The 20,903-nt window shown below is 48.3% G+C and overlaps 1 protein-coding gene across 1 annotated transcript; it reads right to left on the bottom strand.

Annotated features, from left to right (window-relative positions):
• Nucleotides 1–589: 589 nt before the first annotated feature.
• On the bottom strand, nucleotides 590–20,835 carry fsaf1 (40S small subunit processome assembly factor 1). Its single transcript, XM_072498471.1, has 7 exons — nucleotides 20,673–20,835; nucleotides 15,918–16,294; nucleotides 14,920–14,976; nucleotides 12,244–12,339; nucleotides 11,141–11,221; nucleotides 3,738–3,778; nucleotides 590–779 (listed from the first exon to the last, which is right to left on the bottom strand). Exons 1-7 carry the CDS (start codon nucleotides 20,818–20,820, stop codon nucleotides 656–658), a joined length of 924 nt encoding a protein of 307 aa, XP_072354572.1. The 5' UTR covers nucleotides 20,821–20,835; the 3' UTR covers nucleotides 590–655.
• Nucleotides 20,836–20,903: the final 68 nt, after the last annotated feature.

Genomic DNA, 20,903 nt, shown 5'->3' with positions numbered 1-20,903 from the left:
TTATCCCAAAGATGAATTATTCTCAATTGCCCCCCACAATGATCCATTTAGTTGTTTTGACGTCTTGGGTGGTCACCATCCTCTGAAAAGGTAGTCACGTACAAACACGTTCTAGATTAAACAATCCTAGGTTCTTTAACCTCTCCTAGCTCAGGACCCCGTGGTTTGGTTGTTAGTTTCTGCACTTCAATGTCCATCACTTGAAACACTTAACAGAAAGAGCCCAGCTCAACTTATTCCAGGGAGCTATTTTGAGTTATTGAAGTCTACATCCCCTCTGCTAATGAAAGTATGGGCAGATTTTAAGCTTACATTTCCTGATGATTACATTCCATTTGGATGATCGGATGAACCTGCGTTGAGTAAGATTTTCTCAGTTCTTATTCATCCACACTCTTGATTCTCTCCAATTTTTACTGTTTCCAAAACAAAGCTTATTTAAAACTGAGCTGGAGGTGGTTTGATCCTATTGACTAGGGGCAAAACAAAAATTAAATCCCACACTTAGCAACTTTAAGCTCACCAAAATTAGTTGAAGAGGTAGCCCCTCAACCAAACAGTGCAACAAAAACAGACCAACTGAGCGGAATTCTGACCAAAGAAACATTTATTTTGTGACTAAAATAAAACAGATTTTTGGAAATTGCAAAAAATTTTACACATGTTTTGGCTTGGTTCTGGTTTTGATTCTCTTGATGTCACTGTCACTGAGAATCAGCGCTCCATTTTTAAATCGTCCCACCTGCCCAGTAGGGATTATTTCAGACCTCTTGTTCCTCCTGTAGAAACCAAATACAAGTTAATTTTGGAGGGGTTAAAGTCAGTTCTTCACACAACTTGTCACTCTTTATCCAGCAGAGGTTTTTGGTGGATTGTCTCACCAACTCAAATTAATCAACATGCATTTCTGAGCATTGCTGCCTACGGTGCTGAGGACCCGGGTTCAAATCCCGGCCACGGGTCACTGTCCGTGTGGAGTTTGCACATTCTCCCTGTGTCTGCGTGGGTTTCACCCCCACAACCCAAAGATGTGCAGGGTAGGTGGATTGGCCATGCTCAATTGCCCCTTAATTGGGGAAAAAAAAGAATTGGGTACTCTAACTTTATATTTTAAAAAACATGCATTTCTGAGTGACGAATATAGAAGAGCTTCCCAAGAGATTTCACAGAGGCGCAAGAGAACAATAAAATGCGCACTAAGCTAAAAGAGAAGAGATTAGAACAGTGGCCATCAGCTTGGTCCATGTGTTCATTTTCGTTCGATTTCATTTTTGAGGACAGCGAGGTGGGAAAACCAAGAGTTCCATTAATGGTGAGGAATGAAGGTCAAGAGACAGTAGGGATAAAGCACATTTCAGAGAAAGTTCATGGGAGCAGAGGCAAGGATAAGATTTGAGGCCTTAGTAGACAATGTACGTCAATGAAAATGAAAGCGATGGATGAGCAGGACTTGGTGCAGCAGTTTTGGATTAGCTTACTCCTCCTAATTCTTGTGTTCTTACATTTTTGGAAAATGGTAGGCTGGTCAGGACAGCAATGAGGGTGGAGGAGACAAAGCAAGTGATGAAAATTTCAAACGGGCTGAGCTGAGACCATGCTGAGCAGAAACTGACATTCCCAGAATATGAAATAACTTGCATTTATATAATGCCGGTCATCCCAAAATGTTTTACAACCCACTAAGTGTAGTGTAAGAAATGTGGCAGCCAATTTGTGCATTGCATGATCACATTTATCACATTATTGTTCAGTGACCAGATTATCAAGGGCAGCACGTGGCACAGTGGTCAGCACTGGGGCTGAGGACAGGGGTTCGAATCCCGGCCCTGTGTCACCGTCTGTGTGGGTTTGCACATTCTCCCCGTTTCTGCGTGGGTTTCACCCCCACAACCCAAAGATGTGCAGGTTAGGTGGATTGACCACGCTAAATTTCCCCTCAATTAGAAAAAGAAATAATTGGGTACTCTAAATTTTAAAAAAAAAATTTTTAAGAAGTGACTAGATTATCTGTTGGTTTTAGCATCGCACTGCTCCTCAGAGCAGACCAGTTTAGATGCGCATCTCATCCAAAAGATCACACCTCCAACTGTGAAGTGCTCCCTCAGTATTGCACTATAGTGTTGATCCTGATTGTGTGCTCAAAACTCTGGAGTGGGGCGTCTGACTAAGAGACCAGAGTGCTACCCACCAAACCAAGGGTGACATGTGAAGGGGGCTGAGTCCTAACAGCCATATCTGCTGGACTAGGCCTGCAACAGTCAGTGAGAGGACCAATAAGGAGGGGGGGAAAAACTACTTGATCTCATCCTCATGTACCCACCTGGGAGATGGATCTGCCCATAAAGTATTGGTAGCCACAAGCACTACACTCCTTCTGGGGACGAAGTCCCATCTTCAAACCATTGTTTTTTTGGCACTCGCAACAGAACAGGGGACCAATCCTGGTTCAATGAGGAGTGCAGGAGAACATGGTAGCAGCATTAAGCATACACAAAAGCCTATGACACAGAACTACATGCTTGCTAAACAGCAAAAGCAGTAGTCTGTAGACCGAGCTAAGTAATCCCCACAGCTAACCAATCAGATCAAGTCCTGTATGGTCGTGGATAATTAAACAACCTACCGGAGGAGACTGTTCCATAAATATCTGCATTCTCAATGATAGCGGAGCTCAGCACAACAGTGCAAAAGACGAGGCTGAAGCATTTGGACAACACTCAAGCTTGGACAACACACACACATCTCGCCTTAATATTGAACAGCATTACTACAGCACCACTACGGTCACCACTAATAAGAAATTTAACTGGACCAGCCATACAAACACTGTCCACAAAAGGAGGCCAGAGCTAAGACTTTTGCAGCAAGTAATTCACCTCCCGACTTCTCAAAGCCTGTCCACAATCTACAAGACACGTGATCGAGTGTGATCGAATACTTAACCCTGGCCTGGATATGTGCAGCTCCAACAAAGGCTGAAACCACCTAGAACAAAGCAGCCTGCTTGACTGACACCCCATCCACCAATTTAAACATTTACACTCCCTAGAACCGGTTTATAATGGTAGCAGTGTGTCCCACCTTATAAGATGCACTCCAGCCACTTACCAAGGTTCCTTCGACAGCACCTTCCAAACCTGCAACCTCTACCACTTACAAGAACAAGGGCAGCAGAGGCAAGGGAACACCACTGCTTTCAAGTTCCCGAGTCACACATTATCCTGTCTTGGAACCATATCCCTGCTCTTTCACCATCACCTGCTAATAGTTGGGAAGGGGAGTGTGGTTTCACAATTTTACGAAACCTTCGGTTATCAGAATATTTAGCTGGAATAATTTACAGCCTAACAACATATACGCAGAGCTGGCAGCTATCAGTGCATCTTTGTAAGCATGTTGATAATGGTTGTTATGAAAGAGAGACAATACTGCCCGAAGATAGAGAGTGAACCATTATAAATATCTGCTAGCACTGGCATGAGGGAGAGAAGTTTCAGTGGTTCAGTGGGAATCGAGGGATTAAGAGATGAATCTCTTGGGTGAGGTGAGATGAACTTTGAGAGGATGTGTGGCCAGCATGGATGAAAATTAAAGAGACACACAGACAACAAACATTAAAATTTGAAGGGAAACCATGAGGCTGAAGTAGACAGTTTGAAATAAGAGCATTAAAGGTTCACCCCCCCCCCCCCCCCCCAAACCACCCCGCATAACCACTGGTTTCATAATTAACTCACTTTTCTTCTTTCTTTCTCCTTGGAAGTGTGGATTTTGAGTTCTAAAGTGAGAAAGGAAAGATTTAGAAATTCAGGAGTGAATAAATATGTTGCACTTAACCATAAACAGCACAAATCATACAAAATAGGAGCAGAGGTAGGCCAGTTTGCCCCTCGATCCTGCTTCAATAAATTCAGGGCTGATCGGTTTGTGTTTAAAATTTTAGCCCCAAGAACCTTTGATTCCTTTGCCTAACAAAAACGTATCTACCTCCGTCTTAAAAATATTAATGACCCCACTTCCACCTACAGAATTCCAGAATCGACTTCCGGGTGCGGCTATGCAGAGCTAGGTCGCATATTTGGCAGCTCCCGCTTGGAACGGACTTTTGGGCTCTTTTACAGGGCCCCCACGGCATTTGTTTGACATTTCCCGGTATGGGAAGAAGACTGCAGCATTCCCCTGACGGTGTCCCCCAGGAATGTTGTGTCTTTTGGCTGCCAGACCCAGCAGAAACAGTGAAGGATTTGGCTTGATCTGACAGAGGCCTCTTCCAGCATGCAGGCGGGGGAAGGGCAAGCTTAAAGCTGCAATCTGACTTGACTCTATCAAAGGTGAATTCTAGCAGCAGAGGGAACAACTGTGAAAGGATCTACCAAGGCCATTTAAGAGGCGGGGACGAGGCTTCTGGTGGCGGCCATGGAGGAGTAGGTCGCGCATTCGGCAGCTCCCGTCTGGAACCGACTCTCAGACCTTTTTCAGGAGTTTCCATAGACTTTTTGGGGCAGACTGGTGAAGCAAACGCTGCCAACTTCTATGAAACGGACCAGAAGTGTAACGGCCAAAGGAGCGGCACTGGAGCAACGGGAGAAGCGAGGGAAAGAAAACAAAATGGCGGCGACCAGGGACAAAGGGGAGCTGCAGGAGTTCATCAAGCGCTGCTCGGAGATGCGCAAAGAGATGTTGGCGCCTATGCTTTCGGCAATTGAAGGACTCGGGATCACGCAGAAGGCCCACGAAGCTAAGATCCAGGAGGTACAGAAAAGAGTCAGTCAGAACGAGGACGAGCTCGTGGGCCTGGCGGTGAGAGTGGAGCAGAACGAGGCGCTGCACAAGAGGTGGGCGGGAAGACTCGAAGACCTGGAGAACAGGTCGAGGAGAAAGAATCTGCGAATCCTGGGTCTCCCTGAGGGAGTGGAGGGGGCTGATGCCGGGGCATACGCGAGCACGATGCTCGAGACGATGATGGGCACGAAGGCCCCTTCGAGGCCGCTGGAGTTGGACGGGGCACATCGGGTGCTGGCGAAGAAGCCCCAGGCAAATGAGCCGCCAAGGGCGATGGTGGTGAGGTTCCACCGGTTCACGGACAGAGAGTGGGTCCTGAGATGGGCTAAGAAGGAGCGGAACAGTAAGTGGGACAATGCAGAGGTCCGAATATACCCGGACTGGAGCACGGAGGTTGCAAAGCGGAGAGCGGGTTTCAACCGGGCCAAAGCGGCGTTGTACCGGAAAGAAGTGAAATTCGGAATGCTGCAGCCAGCGCGGCTGGGTCACATACAAGGGCCAACACTATTACTTTGAAACGCCTGAGGAGGCGTGGACCTTTGTACAAGCCGAAAAGTTGGACTCTGAGGGTTTGGGAGGGTGGGGGGGGGGGGGGGGATGTTTTGGGGTTTGATGTGTGATGGTTGTTGCAAATAGGGGGTCAATTACGCGCAGGAAATGTTACATGGGCTGGGGGAGAGAGACAAGGCCGCGACAGGAGCTGTGCCAGAGGGGGCGGAGCGTGCTTTGGAAAGCACGGGTTTTTTTCCCGCGCGCGGGAAGAAAGGCGGGAAGGGGAACGAAGGAATGCATATGGATTGGGAGACTCCCACACGGGGAGGTCAATGGGACGGCGGGGGAAGCCGGGGTCAGCAGGCGTCAGCTGACTTACGGGAGTGACATGGGGGGAGCAAAAAAGCTAGACAGGGGTCTAGCGGGGGGGGGAGGGGAGGGGAAAAAGGGTTGCTGCTGCACTGGCCGAAAGGGAATGGGACACAGAAGAGGTGGTCGGGACGTCTGGGGGACTGTAGGGTGAGGGAGGCGTGGACACGGGACTGGCCCAGAAAAGGAGATGGCTAGTCGGCGGGGCGTGGGGGGGGGGGGTGAGAGCCCCTCCAATCCGGCTGATAACGTGGAATGTGAGGGGCCTGAATGGGCCGGTGAAGAGGGCTCGAGTATTCGCGCACTTAAAGGGACTGAAGGCGGACGTGGCCATGCTCCAAGAGTCACATCTGAAGGTGGCGGACCAGGTCAGGTTAAGAAAGGGATGGGTAGGACAGGTATTCCACTCGGGACTGGACGCGAAGAATAGAGGGGTGGCAATATTGGTGGGAAAGCGGGTGTCATTTGAGGCCAAGATTATTGTAGCGGACAATGGAGGGCGATATGTAATGGTGAGCGGTAGGCTGCAAGAGACGTGGGTGGTGTTGGTAAACGTATACGCCCCGAACTGAGATGATGCAGGATTCATGAAGCACATGTTGGGGCGCATTCCGGACCTGGAGATAGGAGGCCTGATAATGGGAGGGGACTTCAATACAGTGTTCGATCCAGCACTGGACCGCTCCAAATCAAGGACTGGAAAGAGGCCGGCGGCGGCCAAGGTACTTAGGGGGTTTATGGATCAGATGGGGGGAGTGGACCCATGGCGGTTTGCAAGGCCGCAGGCCAGGGAATTTTCTTTCTTCTCCCATGTACACAAAGCCTACTCCCGGATAGATTTCTTTGTTCTGGGTAGGGCGCTCATCCCGAGGGTGGAGGGGACGGAGTATTCGGCTATAGCCGTTTCGGACCATGCCCCGCACTAGGTGGAACTGGAGCTGGGAGAGGAGAGGGACCAACGCCCGTTGTGGCGGCTGGATGTGGGACTGTTGGCGGACAAGGTGGTGTGTGGAAAGGTGAGGGGGTGTATCGAAAGGTACATGGAGGCCAACGACAACGGGGCGGTGCGGGTGTGGGTGGTATGGGAGGCGGTGATCAGGGGAGAGTTAATTTCCATTAGGGTTCATAGGGAGAAGACAGAGGGTATGGAAAGGGAGAGGTTAGTGGGGGAGATTTTGAGAGTGGACAGGAGATACGCAGAGGCCCCGGAGGAAAGATTACTTGGGGAAAGACGACGGCTCCAGATGGAGTTTGACCTGTTGACCACAGGGAAGGCGGAGGCACAGTGGAGGAAAGCGCAGGGGGCGACCTACGAGTATGGGGAAAAGGCTAGTCAGATGCTGGCACACCAGCTCCGTAAGAGGATGGCAGCGAGGGAAATAGGGGGAGTCAAAGATGGAAGGGGAGCAACGGTTCGGAGTGCGACGAAAATAAACGAGGTATTCAAGGCCTTTTATGAAGAGCTGTACAGATCCCAGCCCCCAGCGGGGGAAGAGGGGTTGAGACGATTCCTAGATCAGCTGAGATTCCCGAGGGTGGAGGAGCAAGAGGTGACTGGTTTGGGGGCACCAATTGGGTTGGAGGAGCTGAGCAAGGGTTTGGGGAGCATGCAGGCGGGGAAGGCCCCGGGACCGGACAGATTCCCGGTGGAGTTCTACAGGAAGTACGCAGACCTGTTGGCCCCGCTACTGATGAGGACCTTTAATGAGGCAAGAGAGGAGGGGACCCTGCCCCCGACAATGTCGGAAGCGACAATTTCTTTGATCCTAAAGCGGGACAAGGACCCACTGCAATGTGGATCGTACAGGCCGATCTCGCTCCTCAATGTGGATGCAAAGTTGCTGGCAAAAGTGCTGGCCACGAGGATCGAGGACTGTGTCCCGGGGGTAATCCACGAGGACCAGACGGGATTTGTAAAGGGCAGGCAACTAAACACCAATGTGCGGCGGCTCTTAAATGTGATAATGATGCCATCGGAGGAGGGAGAGGTGGAGATAGTGGCAGCTATGGACGCGGAGAAGGCCTTTGACCGAGTAGAGTGGGAGTACCTCTTGGAGGTGCTGCGTAGGTTTGGGTTCGGGGTAGGGTTTATCAGTTGGGTTAAGCTCCTTTACAGAGCCCCGATGGCGAGTGTAGTGATGAGCTGGCAGAGGTCCGAGTACTTTCGACTGTACCGAGGGACGAGGCAGGGGTGCCCCCTGTCGTGTGCATTGGCGATCGAACCATTGGCCATGTCATTGAGGGTGTCTAATAAATGGAGGGGGGTGGTCCGAGGGGGAGAAGAGCATCGGGTGTCGCTATATGCGGATGACCTGTTGCTGTACGTGGCGGATCCAATGGAGGGGATGGTGGAGGTCATGCAGACTCTAAGGGAGTTTGGGGAGTTTTCGGGCTATAAGCTCAATGTAGGGAAGAGTGAGCTCTTTGTATTACAGGCGGGGGACCAAGAAAAGGGATAGGGTCCTACCGCTGAGGAGGGCGGAGGGGAGCTTTCGGTATCTGGGGATCCAGATAGCCAGGAGTTGGGGGACCCTACATAAACTGAATCTGACGAGGTTGGTGGAGCAAATGGAGGAGGATTTCAAAAGATGGGACATGTTACCGCTCTCGCTGGCGGGTAGAGTGCAGTCGGTCAAAATGGTGGTCCTTCCGAGGTTTCTGTTTGTGTTTCAGTGCCTTCCCATCGTGATCACCAAGGCCTTTTTTAAGAGAGTAGGCAGGAGTATTATGGGTTTGTGTGGGCGAATAAGACCCCGAGAGTAAGGAGAGGGTTCCTGGAACGCAGTAGGGACCGAGGGGGGTTGGCGCTGCCAAACCTGGGGAGCTACTACTGGGCAGCAAATGTGCCGATGATCCGCAAGTGGGTTATAGAGGGAGAGGGGGCGGCATGGAAGAGGATGGAGATGGCATCCTGTAAAGGAACGAGCCTGGGGGCGTTGGTGACGGCACCGCTGCCGCTCTCGCCGACAAAGTATACCCCGAGCCCGGTGGTGGCGGCAACGCTAAGGATCTGGGGCCAGTGGAGACGGCACCGGGGTGCAATGGGAGCATCGGTGTGGTCCCCGATCAGGGGTAACCACCGGTTTGTCCCGGGGAAGATGGACGGGGGGGGTTCCAGAGCTGGCATCGGGCGGGGATTGGAAGAATGGGGGACCTGTTCATCGACGGGACGTTTGCGAGCCTAGGGGCACTGGAGGAGATGTTCGAGTTACCCCCGGGAAATGCCTTTAGATATATGCAGGTGAGGGCTTTTGTGAGGCGACGGGTGAGGGAATTCCCGTTGCTCCCGGCACAAGAAGTTCAAGATAGGGTGATCTCGGGTGTATGGGTCGGGGAGGGCAAGGTGTCGGAAATACACCAGGAGTTGAAAGAGGGGGAAGCGCTGGTAGAAGAGTTGAAGGGTAAATGGGAGGAGGAGCTGGGGGAGGAGATCGAGGAAGGTCTGTGGGCTGATGCCCTAGGTAGGGTTAATTCCTCCTCCTCATGTGCCAGGCTCAGCCTGATACAATTTAAGGTGGTCCACAGAGCGCACTTGACGGGGGCGAGGTTGAGTAGGTTCTTTGGGGTAGAGGACAGATGTGGAAGGTGCTCAGGGAGCCCGGCGAACCATGTCCATATGTTTTGGTCATGCCCGGCACTGGAGGGGTTCTGGAGAGGAGTGGGGGGAGCAATATCTCAGGTGGTGAAAGTCCGGGTCAAGCCAAGCTGGGGGCTAGCTATATTTGGAGTAGTGGACGAACCGGGAGTGCAGGAGGCGAAAGAGGCCGTCATTCTGGCCTTTGCGTCCCTAGTAGCCCGGCGAAGGATCTTGCTAATGTGGAAGGAGGCGAAGCCCCCCCAGCCTGGATAAATGATATGGCTGGGTTCATAAAGTTGGAGAGGATTAAGTTCGCCTGGAGAGGGTCTGCGCAGGGGTTCTACAGGTGGTGACAACCGTTCCTAGACTATCTCGCGGAGCGTTAGAGGAAGGTCGGTCAGCAGCAGCAGCAACCTTGGGAGGGGGGGGGGGGGGGGGGATGAGCAGGAGATAACATGAAGGGTTGGGGAAACTGGCACGTACAGGTGAGGGCCAGTGTACAAAGCTGTGTAAATATATCATTTTGCCATGTCTATATCTTGCTCTGCGCGATTTCTCGTTTTTTTTTTGTTACGAGGGGGGGGGGTTATTGTTTGTAAGGGAGAAAAAATTGTTTAAAAACTTTAATAAATATATTTTAAAAAAAAAGAATTCCAGAATCACACAACCCTCTTAAGAAAAAATATTTCCCATCTCTGCCCATAAAGGGTGACCCTGAATTTTAAAACAGTGCCCCCTAGTTCTGGACTCACCCACAAAAGGAAATATCCTTTCTACATCCACCTTGTGGAGGATCTTACATACTCAATCAAGTCACCCCTCATTCTTCTCAACTCCAGTGGAAACAAGCCCAACCTGTCCAATCATCCTTCATAAGTCAACTCACTCATTCCAGTTATCAACCTAGTAAACCTCCTCTGAAGTGCCTCCAATGCATTTACATCCTTCATTAACTACGGAGAACAAAAACGGCACAGTATTCGAGAGTGGTCTCTAGGATGGCACGGTGGCGCAGTGGTTAGCACTGCTGCCTCACGGGGTTGAGGAACCGGGTTCAATCCCAGCTCCGGGTCACTATCCATATGAAGTTTACACATTCTCCCCTGTCTGCATGGGTCTCACCCCCACAACCCAAAGACGTGCAGAGTAGGTGAATTGGGCACGCTAAATTGCCCCTTAATTGGAAAAGAAAGAATTGGGTACTCTAAATTTATATTTTAAAAAGGGTGGTCTCACCAACGGCCTGTGTAACTGAAGCATAACATCCTTACCTTTATGTTGAATTCCTCTTGTAATAAAGATTGGCATTCAACTAACCTTATTGTTTACTTGCTGTATCTGCATACTAACTTTTTGTGACTCATGCAGTAGAACACCAAGATCCCTCTGCACCATGGAATTCTGCAGTCGTTCTCGGTTTAAGTAATACTCTGCTTTTTTATTCTTCCTGCCAAATGAACAACTTCACATTTTTCCACATTATATTCCATCTGCCAGATTTCGCCCACTCACTCAACCTAACCATATCTGTCTGCAACCTCCTTATGTCCTCTTCACAATATACTTTCCGACCAACTTTGTCTCATCTGTAAATTTAACTACCATGCCTTTGCCTCCCATCATCTGAGTTACTAATACAAATTGTAAAAGGTTGAGACCCTAACAGACTCCTATGTAACTCCACTTGTCACATCCTAACAATCAGAAAAAGACCTATTTACGCATACTCAAGTTTTCTGCCAGCCAGCCAATCTTCTATTCATACTAATATGTTAACCAATAAGTTTAAATCAGCAAAATCCGAAGGGTTGTTATTTAACTATGCTCTGAAGCTCATGTCACAAGTAGAAAAAGGTCTGACAAATTTTCAACATTAAAACACCCAGCTGAAATAATGTACTCAGATGAAACAATACTAACCATTTTCATAGGTTTCACCGCGGCTTTATTTTTCATCATTTCCTGGTAACTTTTGTAATTTACATATTCGCGTTTTGGGGGCTGGAGCAGAAGCAAAATGGTAAAAGGACTAAACATCAGGCTGTGATTTTCAAATTCGAAGATAGTACTGTCACAATTTACATGTGAATTTCCTACAGAAGAGCATTTTGTTCTATTATATGCATGAATAAAATAATAACCGCTTAGTGTCACAAGTAGGCTTCAATGAAGTTACTGTGAAAAGCCCCTAGTCACCACATTCCAGCGCCTGTTTGGGGAGGCTGGAACGGGAATTGAACCCGCGCTGCTGGTCTTGTTCTGCATTACAAGCCAGCTGCCTTAGCCCACTGTGCTAAACCAGCCCTGCAAGTGAATACATTAATATGTAGGATCCTATTATACAGAACACTGGGGAGAACGTTCCTTCCTTTTCTTTGAATAGTACTGTGGCATCCATCGAAGAGAGCAGATGCAGCCTCTGCTTAACGTTTCCAAAAGATGAGAGTGTTGACAATGCAGCCTACCCTCAGCATTGCATTGGAGTGTCAGCCTGGAATATGTGCTCAACCGTCCATCTGGCTTGAACCCAGCTAATAGAGTAAGTGAAATTACGGTTTGCATATATAACCCCTCGGGCTAATGGGGGAGTGGAGGCAGGGGGCTATGCAAGCTTTGTCTCCATGGTCTACCACTATAGAACTGGACATAGTGACAAAGAGTTCAAACCCATGTTCTCATTTGCCCATATTCCAAGTTGTCATTACTAAAATATATTACTGTCTAATTTTTGATTCATCTACCAATGAGGCCACAGCTCTTTCCAAACCTCCAGTCCCATGAAATTCCTGGAGGGCAAAGCAGGAAGGAGGAGAAATAAACAGGAAGAGCTGCCTGAGCTTGATAAGCTGGAGTGCCAGGGCAAAGGGCACATCATCTCTATTCTACAAACTGGATGAAGAGCAGAAATCAACAATACATTAATTTCTGAGGCAAACTGTATCTAGGAGGAAAGAGTCAATACTGGGAACCACAGCAGATTATTTACAAATACTTATTCACAAAGAGTAATCGATGTGACATACTCTAGCACCAAGCATAACAGCTCGCTCTTGTTCAAACAGTCTTTGCTGTTCTTTTTTGTATCCCGTGATGCCAAATCTGTGCACTTCCAAGCGGGCCTGTAAAGAGAAAGGCATCAACAGTGATCCTCCATTTTATTTATTTTGGATGTTGTTTTCCCTGCTGAGAGACAGCGATTCCCATTGGGATGATGATCTCAGAGTGCCTGGCATGCTTTTCCCCAAATGACTATCATTCCCGTGCGAACCTGGGTGGACCAGTCAACCATGGAGTATAAAACCAAGTAAGCACAATGCTGTCCACACGAGAGTGATGCAAGCAGGTTTTGCAGCCAAAGAGTGAATGCATGTTCAAAATGACCCCTCCACCACACCCACAGGCATACCATAAGAAGCTAATTGCGGACTTCTGGTGGCAGCCATGAGCTGATCTGTCGCACACAAGGTGGCTCCTGTTTGGAGCAGACCTTTCTGCCTGGATAATGGGCACTTTTGTTGGAGATTGGCCAAAGTGGAATGTCAGCAGGTTACCACACCCAGCAGAAATCAAATAAGGTGGCAGCTCCAGAGGTGGAGGATCTGCGTGGTTCAGTTACAGAAGGCATGGAGGAGTACTTAATTAGAGCTGTGGCTTTGGGTCAAACCACTCGTGACAACTGTCAGAGACAAAAATGGTCGAACTCTGCCCCACGTCAGATTGAAGTGAGTGTGATTCCTTTTATTATCATGAATATGAGTTAGCTAGCATTGGCATATATATATATATCTCCAGCTTAACCACAATGCAAACAGTAATAGATTTGAACACCCTGAGAATTTCAATAGAATGACACTTTCCCTGAACAGCAAAGTAGCAGCGCCTACCTCCAAGGGAATGTTTGTGGTAATTATGTCTGAAGAAAAAGGTGGGGATTTTTCTTCAGTATACCATCCTAAGTTGAATATAGAGACAGTGGGAAAGTGGAACAAGGAGGCCTGTGCCCACTTAAATTTTCCTTCCTTCAAAAATGCTGCCTGCTTCTTCATTACCCTATATCATGTAAATAATGGGAGGAACCGTGGCCAACTCTGCACCCAGTTTCCCTGCTTGGGGGAATACTGACCATAGGCCATGGGAAAGGGACAGAAACCTTGCTCAGGAACATGCTGAAGAATGGAGCTTTAGCAGTGGACTCCTCTCCCTCTTAACTCTCAAATTCTGATGAGAAGTCATCCCAACCTGAAATGTCAAATCTGTTCCCGTCTACCAATACAGCCCAACCTGATGAGTATTTCCAGCATCTTTTGTAGTATGTCCAGCATCTGCAGTATTTTGTTTATGTTTCAATCATAGAGCCATGTTGCTTTCTAAATCATTTGAACAGGTTTTTGTCTGTAATATTTAGAAGATGAATTAGAAGGGGCAGCACAGTGATTAGCGCTGCTGCCTCACAGTGCCAGGGACCCGGATTCAATTTGGACCTTGGGTGAGTTGTCATTTTCTCCCCGTGTTTGCGTGGATTTCCTCCGGGTGCTCCCATTTCCTCCCACGGTCCAAAGATGTGCAGGTTAGGTGGGATTATGCGGATAGGGTGGGAAGTGGGCCTAGGAGGGGTGCTCTTCCAGAGGGCCGGTGCAGACACGATGGACCAAATGGCCTCCTTCTACACTGTAGCAATTCTATGGTCCTATGGAGTCAGGAACCTCGTGGTCGTCCATCCCACTGCCTGTTGAGCTGTTGATCAAGGGAGGACTCTGGCAGCATCAGCTAGAGATGCAAGAGAATTGATACAAGGCAAATGAAAGAGCAGTGGCCCCTCTTCGCAGAGCTTTGGAGCGGATGGAGAAGCGCCTGGAATTGCAAGGTATGACTATCCGTTAGGTGGAAAGGCCTGAGCTACCGGAGGGGGTGGGAGCAGATGTTGTGTCCTTCGCCACTAATTGCCCAGCGGTGAATTCTACTGGGGTGGAGGTCAATGGATACATTGAGTGTGTCGCCATGGTTGCCGGATGTGGCGAAGTTTCTCAAATTGGAAAAAGTTAAGTTTGCTCTCAGAGAATCAGAGGAGGAGTTCTTTATAAGGTGGAGGATGTTCTGTTCCCTTGTTTGCCGCCAGAGAGTTTGGGGGAGGGAGATGCTGGAATATATATGTCAAACTGTGTGGATTGTGATATGTTTTTGGAGATTGTTTGTATTTTGTATACTTTGGTTTGGAATAAAAATATTTTTTTTAAAAGCTAATTGCTTGAGAGCAGCAAATCCATCATAGGTGTAGACTGAACCTGGGACCTTGGTACAGCTACATACAGGCGTCTACCAAACCCGTCTTCACAAAGCTGGACAGTTTCTTTATCACCTGTCAGTTAGCCATGGTAGAATCATACAGCACAAAGATACTGTTAAACCCACCACACTATGTAGTCTCAAACCTCTGCTCTTTCCTCATAGCCTGGTAATTCTTTTCCTTTGCAAATTTCCTTTTGACGTTATTCAATCTGCTTCACCACCTTTTCAGGCAGTGAATTCCAGATCAGAAAAATATTTTATGTAAAAATAAATTCTCCTCCTTACTTCATCGGTTCCCCGCACCGCCCCAATTATTAGGGTCAAAACATAGAGTTGCATATCATTGTGTTTCTGCGGAGAACAATGCTCTAATGAAGTCTGTGTTCTAGAAAAGGAGCTGATACAAGTCTTACCCTCGCCAGGTTAAATACTTTTTGTTTCGTGTTGTTCTGCTCAACAATTTCCTCCACCTGAACATGTGAAAATATAAATCAATTAATTCAAAAATTAAATGCACCAATGCAGAAGTCCACCATTGCAATAATGATCACATCAGATTTAAAAGTGGAGTAAACCTTCTTCCCTCAAATGTGTAAACAAAAACTTAAACGACAGAGATAGTAACAGAGGTGGGAGGAGAATGAGGAGAGGTTGGGGGAAGAGGTGGCAGGATGGTGAGTAAAACAGGGAGCAAAAGTTAGATCAGATATTTAGTGGGCCCAGAAACTTTGTCAATGTTAACCATTCTACCCTGGAGGGAAACCAGCCACCAACAAGGTTGCTGGATAAGTAATTGAAGGTCAAGTTAGAGAAGCACAACAGAAGCTAGGTGTCATTTCTATTTTCCTCATTTCCATGCAGCACAAGGATCTCCTAAAACACAAACCATAAAGAATTTTGTCTCACCAGCATAAAATAGTGCATGATATGCTGCGACACAAGGACTGCACATGGACCCATGCACAGCTGTCTTGCTAGCTGGTGCCATACAATAATGGTCCATATCATGCTGCAATCAGTAACTCAACAACTTGGCAATCCACAATGCCAGGAAGCATTGGCTAAGATTAGACAAGCCAGACATCAATGAGTGAACCTGCCCAGAAGATAAGCAAGCAATCTCACATTCCTTCAAATCTCCTTCTAAAAACCTAGTTAGGAATCTCTTTTGTACTGGTGCAGATTTACCATTTAAAGCAGGCAAAAATAGCAAAAGACAGACGGGAAGCAATTGGCACTCAAGAAAAAAAGAGCGAGAAAATAAACATACAGGAACAGGTTAACAGTACTAGACAACCTGTGTAGCCATGACAGCTTCCAGTGTAATTACTAAGTTAGATCGGAGGAAGCGAGGATTGCCCAGTATTTTTAAGAGATGTCTTATTGGAATTAAATAAATTCAGAAGCTTACTTCGTCTTCTTCTACAACCGGTTTCTTTCTCTTGCGAGATCCAGTAAAGGTTATGACTTCTACTGCCTTTTTCCCACTGATGTTGACAATCCCATCACTGGGGACTTTCGCTCCCTTTGTTTCTGCCTGCACCGCAAAGTCACCCACAGAATCGAGAAGTTCAGCACGAAGCTTGACGAGACACTTTGGAGTCCTGTGTAGTGAGCTTGCTGCTGTCTTTGCAAGCGAGTCACTTGTTCTGGCTTGTGTAGTGCTGCAAGGCACAGACTGGACCTCTGGGCAAAGTGTTTGCTCTTCATTCTTCTTTTGCTTGCATTTCCTCCCTTTCAGCTTTATTTTTCCTCCCTTATCCTTCGGTTCACTCACTGAAGCTTCTCCTGTAATAGTCAATTTTGAAAATACAATTCAAAGAGGCTTAAAAAAATATATAGCTGTGCAGTTCCCCAAATGCACACAAGGATTAAACTTCACAAAGTTACCCACTGATGGTGAAGCACTTTGGTATTTGGGCCATGGATCGGTGGCAGCTCTCCCCTCCTATCCAATCCCGGTTACAAATCATAAACGAAAGTCTCAATCCCAAAGCTTATTCTGATATTCCAGGCCGTGGCAGTACGCATGGAATGTCGCACTATCAGAGGCCATCTTTCAGATGAGATGTTAAACTGAGGCCTCTTCTGTCCTAACCCGTTGGAGCAAGAGAGCCCTGCTAACAAGTCAGAGTCGCCATGACACAGGAGAAGGCCATTAATGGGCAGGCGATGGCATAGTGGTATTGTCGCTGGACTGGTAATCCAGAGACCCAGGATTATGATCTGGGGACCCGGGTTTGAATCCTACTATGGCAGGTGATGGAATTTAAACTCAATAAAATGTTGGGGCGGCATGTGGCGCAGTGGTTAGCACTGGGACTCCAGGGCTGAGGACCCAGGTTCGAATCCCGGCCCTGGGTCACTGTCCGTGTGGAGTTTGTACATTCTCCCCATGTCTATGTGGGTTTCACCCCCACAACCCAAAGATGTGTAGGTTAGGTGGATTGGCCTCGCTAAAAATTGCCCTTTAATTGGAAAAAAATAATTGGCTACTCTAAATTTTTTTTTTTTTTTTTAAATGTCTGGAATTAAGAGTCTAATGTTGACCATGAAACCATTGTCGATTGTTGTAAAAACCCATCTGGTTCACTAATGTCTTTACGGTAAGGAAATCTGTCATCCTTATCTGCTCTAGCCTACATGTTACTCCAGACTCACAGCAGTGTGGTTAACTCTTAAATGGCCTAACAAGCCACTCCGTTGTATTCAATCGCTACGAAAACACAAAAAAGGAATGAAATGGATGGGCCACCCAGCATCGAACCAGGCACCAGATACAACAATCGGCAAACCAGGCCCTGCAAAGTCCTCCTTATGAACATCTGGGGGCTTGTGCCAAACTTGGAGAGCTGTCTCACAGACCAGTTAAACAACAACCTGACATAGTCATACTCACAGAATCATACCTTACAGACAATGTCCCAGACACCACTATCACCATTCCTGGGTATGTTCTGTCTCACCGGCAGAACAGACCCAGCAGTGGTGGCGGCATAGTGGTATTCAGTGGGGCAGGAATTACCCTAGAAGTCCTCAACATCGACTCTGGACCCCATGAAGTCTCATGGCTTCAGGTTAAACATGGGCAAAGAAACCTCCTGATGATTATCACATACCGGCCAACATCAGCTGATGAATCAATACTCTTCCATGTTGAACACCACTTGGAGGAAGCACTGAGGGTGGCAAGGGCATAGAATATGCTCTGGGTGGGGATTTCAATGTCCGTCACCAAGAGTACCACCATAGACCGAGCTGGTCGTCTGCAGCAGGATAAAGCTGCTAGACTGGGACTGCAGCAGGTGGTGAGGGAACCAACAAGAGGGAAAAACATACTTTACCTCATCCTCACCAATCTGCCTGCTTCAGATGCACCTGTCCATGACAGTATCGGTAGAAGTGACCTCAGCACAGTCCTTTTTTAAAAAAAAAATTTCGAGTACTCAATTTTTTCCAATTAAGGGGCAATTTAATGTGGCCAATCCACCTACCCTGCACATCTTTTGGATTGTTGGGGCGAAACCCATGCAAACACGGAGAGAATGTGCAAACTCCACACGGAGAGTGACCCAGAGCCAGGATCGAACCTGGGACCTCGGCACCATGAGACAGCAGTGCTAACCACTGGGCCACCATGCTGCCCAACAACACAGTCCTTGTGGAGACAAAGTCCCATCTTCACATTGAAGATACTATCCATCATGTTGCTGTGGCACTACCATCGTGCTAAATGGGATAGGCTTTGAACAGATCGAGCAACTCAAGACTGGGCATCCATGAGACGCTGTGGGCCATCAGTAGCAGCAGAATTGGATTCAACCACAATCTGCAACCTCATGGCCCAGCATATCCCCCCCCTACCATTACCACCAAGCCAGGGGATCAACCCTGGTTCAATGAAGAGTGCAGGAGAGCATGCCAGGAGCAACACCGGAAATCCCTAAAAATGAGGTGTCGGCCTGCTGAACATACAACACAGGGGTACTTGTGTGCCAAACAGCAAGTGATACAGAGCAAAGCGATTCCACAACAAACTGATCAGATCTAAGCTCTGTAGTCCTGCCACATCAGTCGTGAATGGTGAGGGACAATTAAACAACTCACTGGAGGAGGCGGCTCCACAAATATCCCCATCCTCAATGCTGGAGGAGCCCAGCACATATGTGCAATGGACAAGGCTGAAGCATTCGCAATAATCTTCAGCCAGAAGTGCCAGATGAACTATCCATCTCGGTCTCCTCCAGAGGTCCCCAGCATCACAGATATCAGTCTTCAGACAACATGATTCACTCCACGTGATATCAAGAAACGGATGAAGGCACTGGATATTGCAAAGTTTCTGGGCCCTGACACTATCCCACCAATCGACCTGTGCTCCAGAACTTGCTGCACCCCTCGCCAAGCTGTTCCAGTACAGTTGCAACACTGACAAAGCTTTGACAAAGGGACATCTGGACTCGAAACGTTAGCTCTTTTCTCTCCTTACAGATGCTGCCAGACTTGCTGAGATTTTCCAGCATTTCATCTTTGGTTTCAGATTCCAGAATCCGCAGTAATTTGCTTTTATCCAACATTTGACCGAGTATGGCATCAAGGAGCCCTAGCTAAACTGAAGTTACTGGGAATCAGGGGAAAACACTCCATTGGTTGGAATCATATATGGCATAAAGGAAGTTGGTTGTGGTGGTTGGAGGTCAATCATCCCAGCTCCAGGACATCACTGCAGAAGTTCCTCAGGGTAGTGTCCTAGGCCCAACCATCGTCTGCTGCTTCATCAATGACCTCCCTTCCATTATAAGGTCAGATGTGGGGATGTTTGCAGATGACTGCACAATGTTCAGCACCATTCGTGGCTCCTCAGACACTGAAGCAGTCCATGTCCAAATACTTCAACACCTGGACAATATCCAGGCTTGGGCTTACAAGTGGCAAGTTACAGTCACGCCACACAAGTGCCAGGCAATGACCATTTCCTACAAGAGAGGACCTAACCACTGCCCCATGACATTCCATGCTGAATACCCCACAATCAACATCATTGGAGTTTCCACTGATCAGAAACTGAACTGGATTAGCCACATTAATACTGCGGCTACCAGGGCAGGTCAAAGACTAGGAAGCCTACGGCAAGTAACTGACCCCCCCCCCCCACCCAAAGCCTGTCCACCATCTACAAGGCACAAGTCAGGTGCATAATGGAATACTCTCCACTTGCCTGGATGAGTGCAGCTCCAACAACACTCAAGAAGCTCAACACCATCCTGGACAAAGCAGCCAGTGTGATTGTTCCTCCTTCCAGAAATATTCAAACCCTCCACCACTGACGAACAGTGGCAGCCGTGTGCACCATCTACAAGATGCACTGCAGTAACTCACCAACGTTCCTCAGACAGCACCTTCCAAAACCACAACATCTAGAAGGACAAGACAAGTCACTCACCACCCAGACTTGGAAATATATCGCCGCTCCTTCACTGTCGCTGGATAAATATCCTGGAACTCCCTCCCTAACAGCACAGTGGGTGTACCTACACCTCAATGACTGCAGCGGTTCAAGAAGGCAACTCGCCACCACATTCTGAAGGGCAACGAGGGATGGACAATAAATGCTGGCCTAACCAGTGACGCTCACATCCTGTAAATGAATTTTTAAAAATTCAGTCCTTTAAATCCAATCCACTTTGGCCTCTCTGTAGATCAATCTAATCAATGCTAATCCCCCCCCCCCCCCCCATATCGCAGAAGTTCCGCAAGCATATTTCCCTCAAGTGCCCATCTTGTTTCTTCCTCAGATCATTCATGGTCTCTTGATTCACGCACCCTCATGGACAGTGAGTCCCAGCGGAGTGAAAAAAGGTCTTTATCACATCCCCAGCACCAAACCATAATCCTGGTCCTTTGCACCAACAAACAGCTTTTCTTTGACCATCTTCTCTAACCCTGTCAAATTCTTGTACACCTCAGTCTAGTTTCTCCAGCCTCGGCTCCCAAGTTGAGTGGAAGTTGGTAACTGTCCTTTACACCACCTGCAGCAGCTTTGCTATAGTGTGTGTGGGGGGGGGGGGGGGGGGGGGTGACGGAGCCAAGAGAATTTTCTTCCTATCCCTTCCCTTCCACACCCCGTGGCGCTTCCCCTCACATCTCAGTGACAGGGCGCGCTTACCACACTGGTAGAGCCGGCTGAGAAACCCGTCCAACACCAACCGCTCACTCTCGCCCATGGCGGCCACCGGCATGGCAGGACTCCACGACCGAATACGTGCCCAACGTCTTTGCGTCAGACATCCGAGAGCTGGATTATCTGATGTCATCGCGTTGGGTAGGCGTGGCTCCCTGAGCGGCGGTTGAGTCGGTGGGCGTGGTCTCCGGGAGGCGTGATTCTCTGGGCGGCGGT

This window comes from Scyliorhinus torazame, chromosome 4, assembly GCF_047496885.1.
Source record: "Scyliorhinus torazame isolate Kashiwa2021f chromosome 4, sScyTor2.1, whole genome shotgun sequence".
NCBI lineage: Eukaryota > Metazoa > Chordata > Chondrichthyes > Carcharhiniformes > Scyliorhinidae > Scyliorhinus > Scyliorhinus torazame.
Note: the sequence above shows the minus strand (reverse complement) of the source record. Positions and strands in the feature narration are given on the sequence as shown.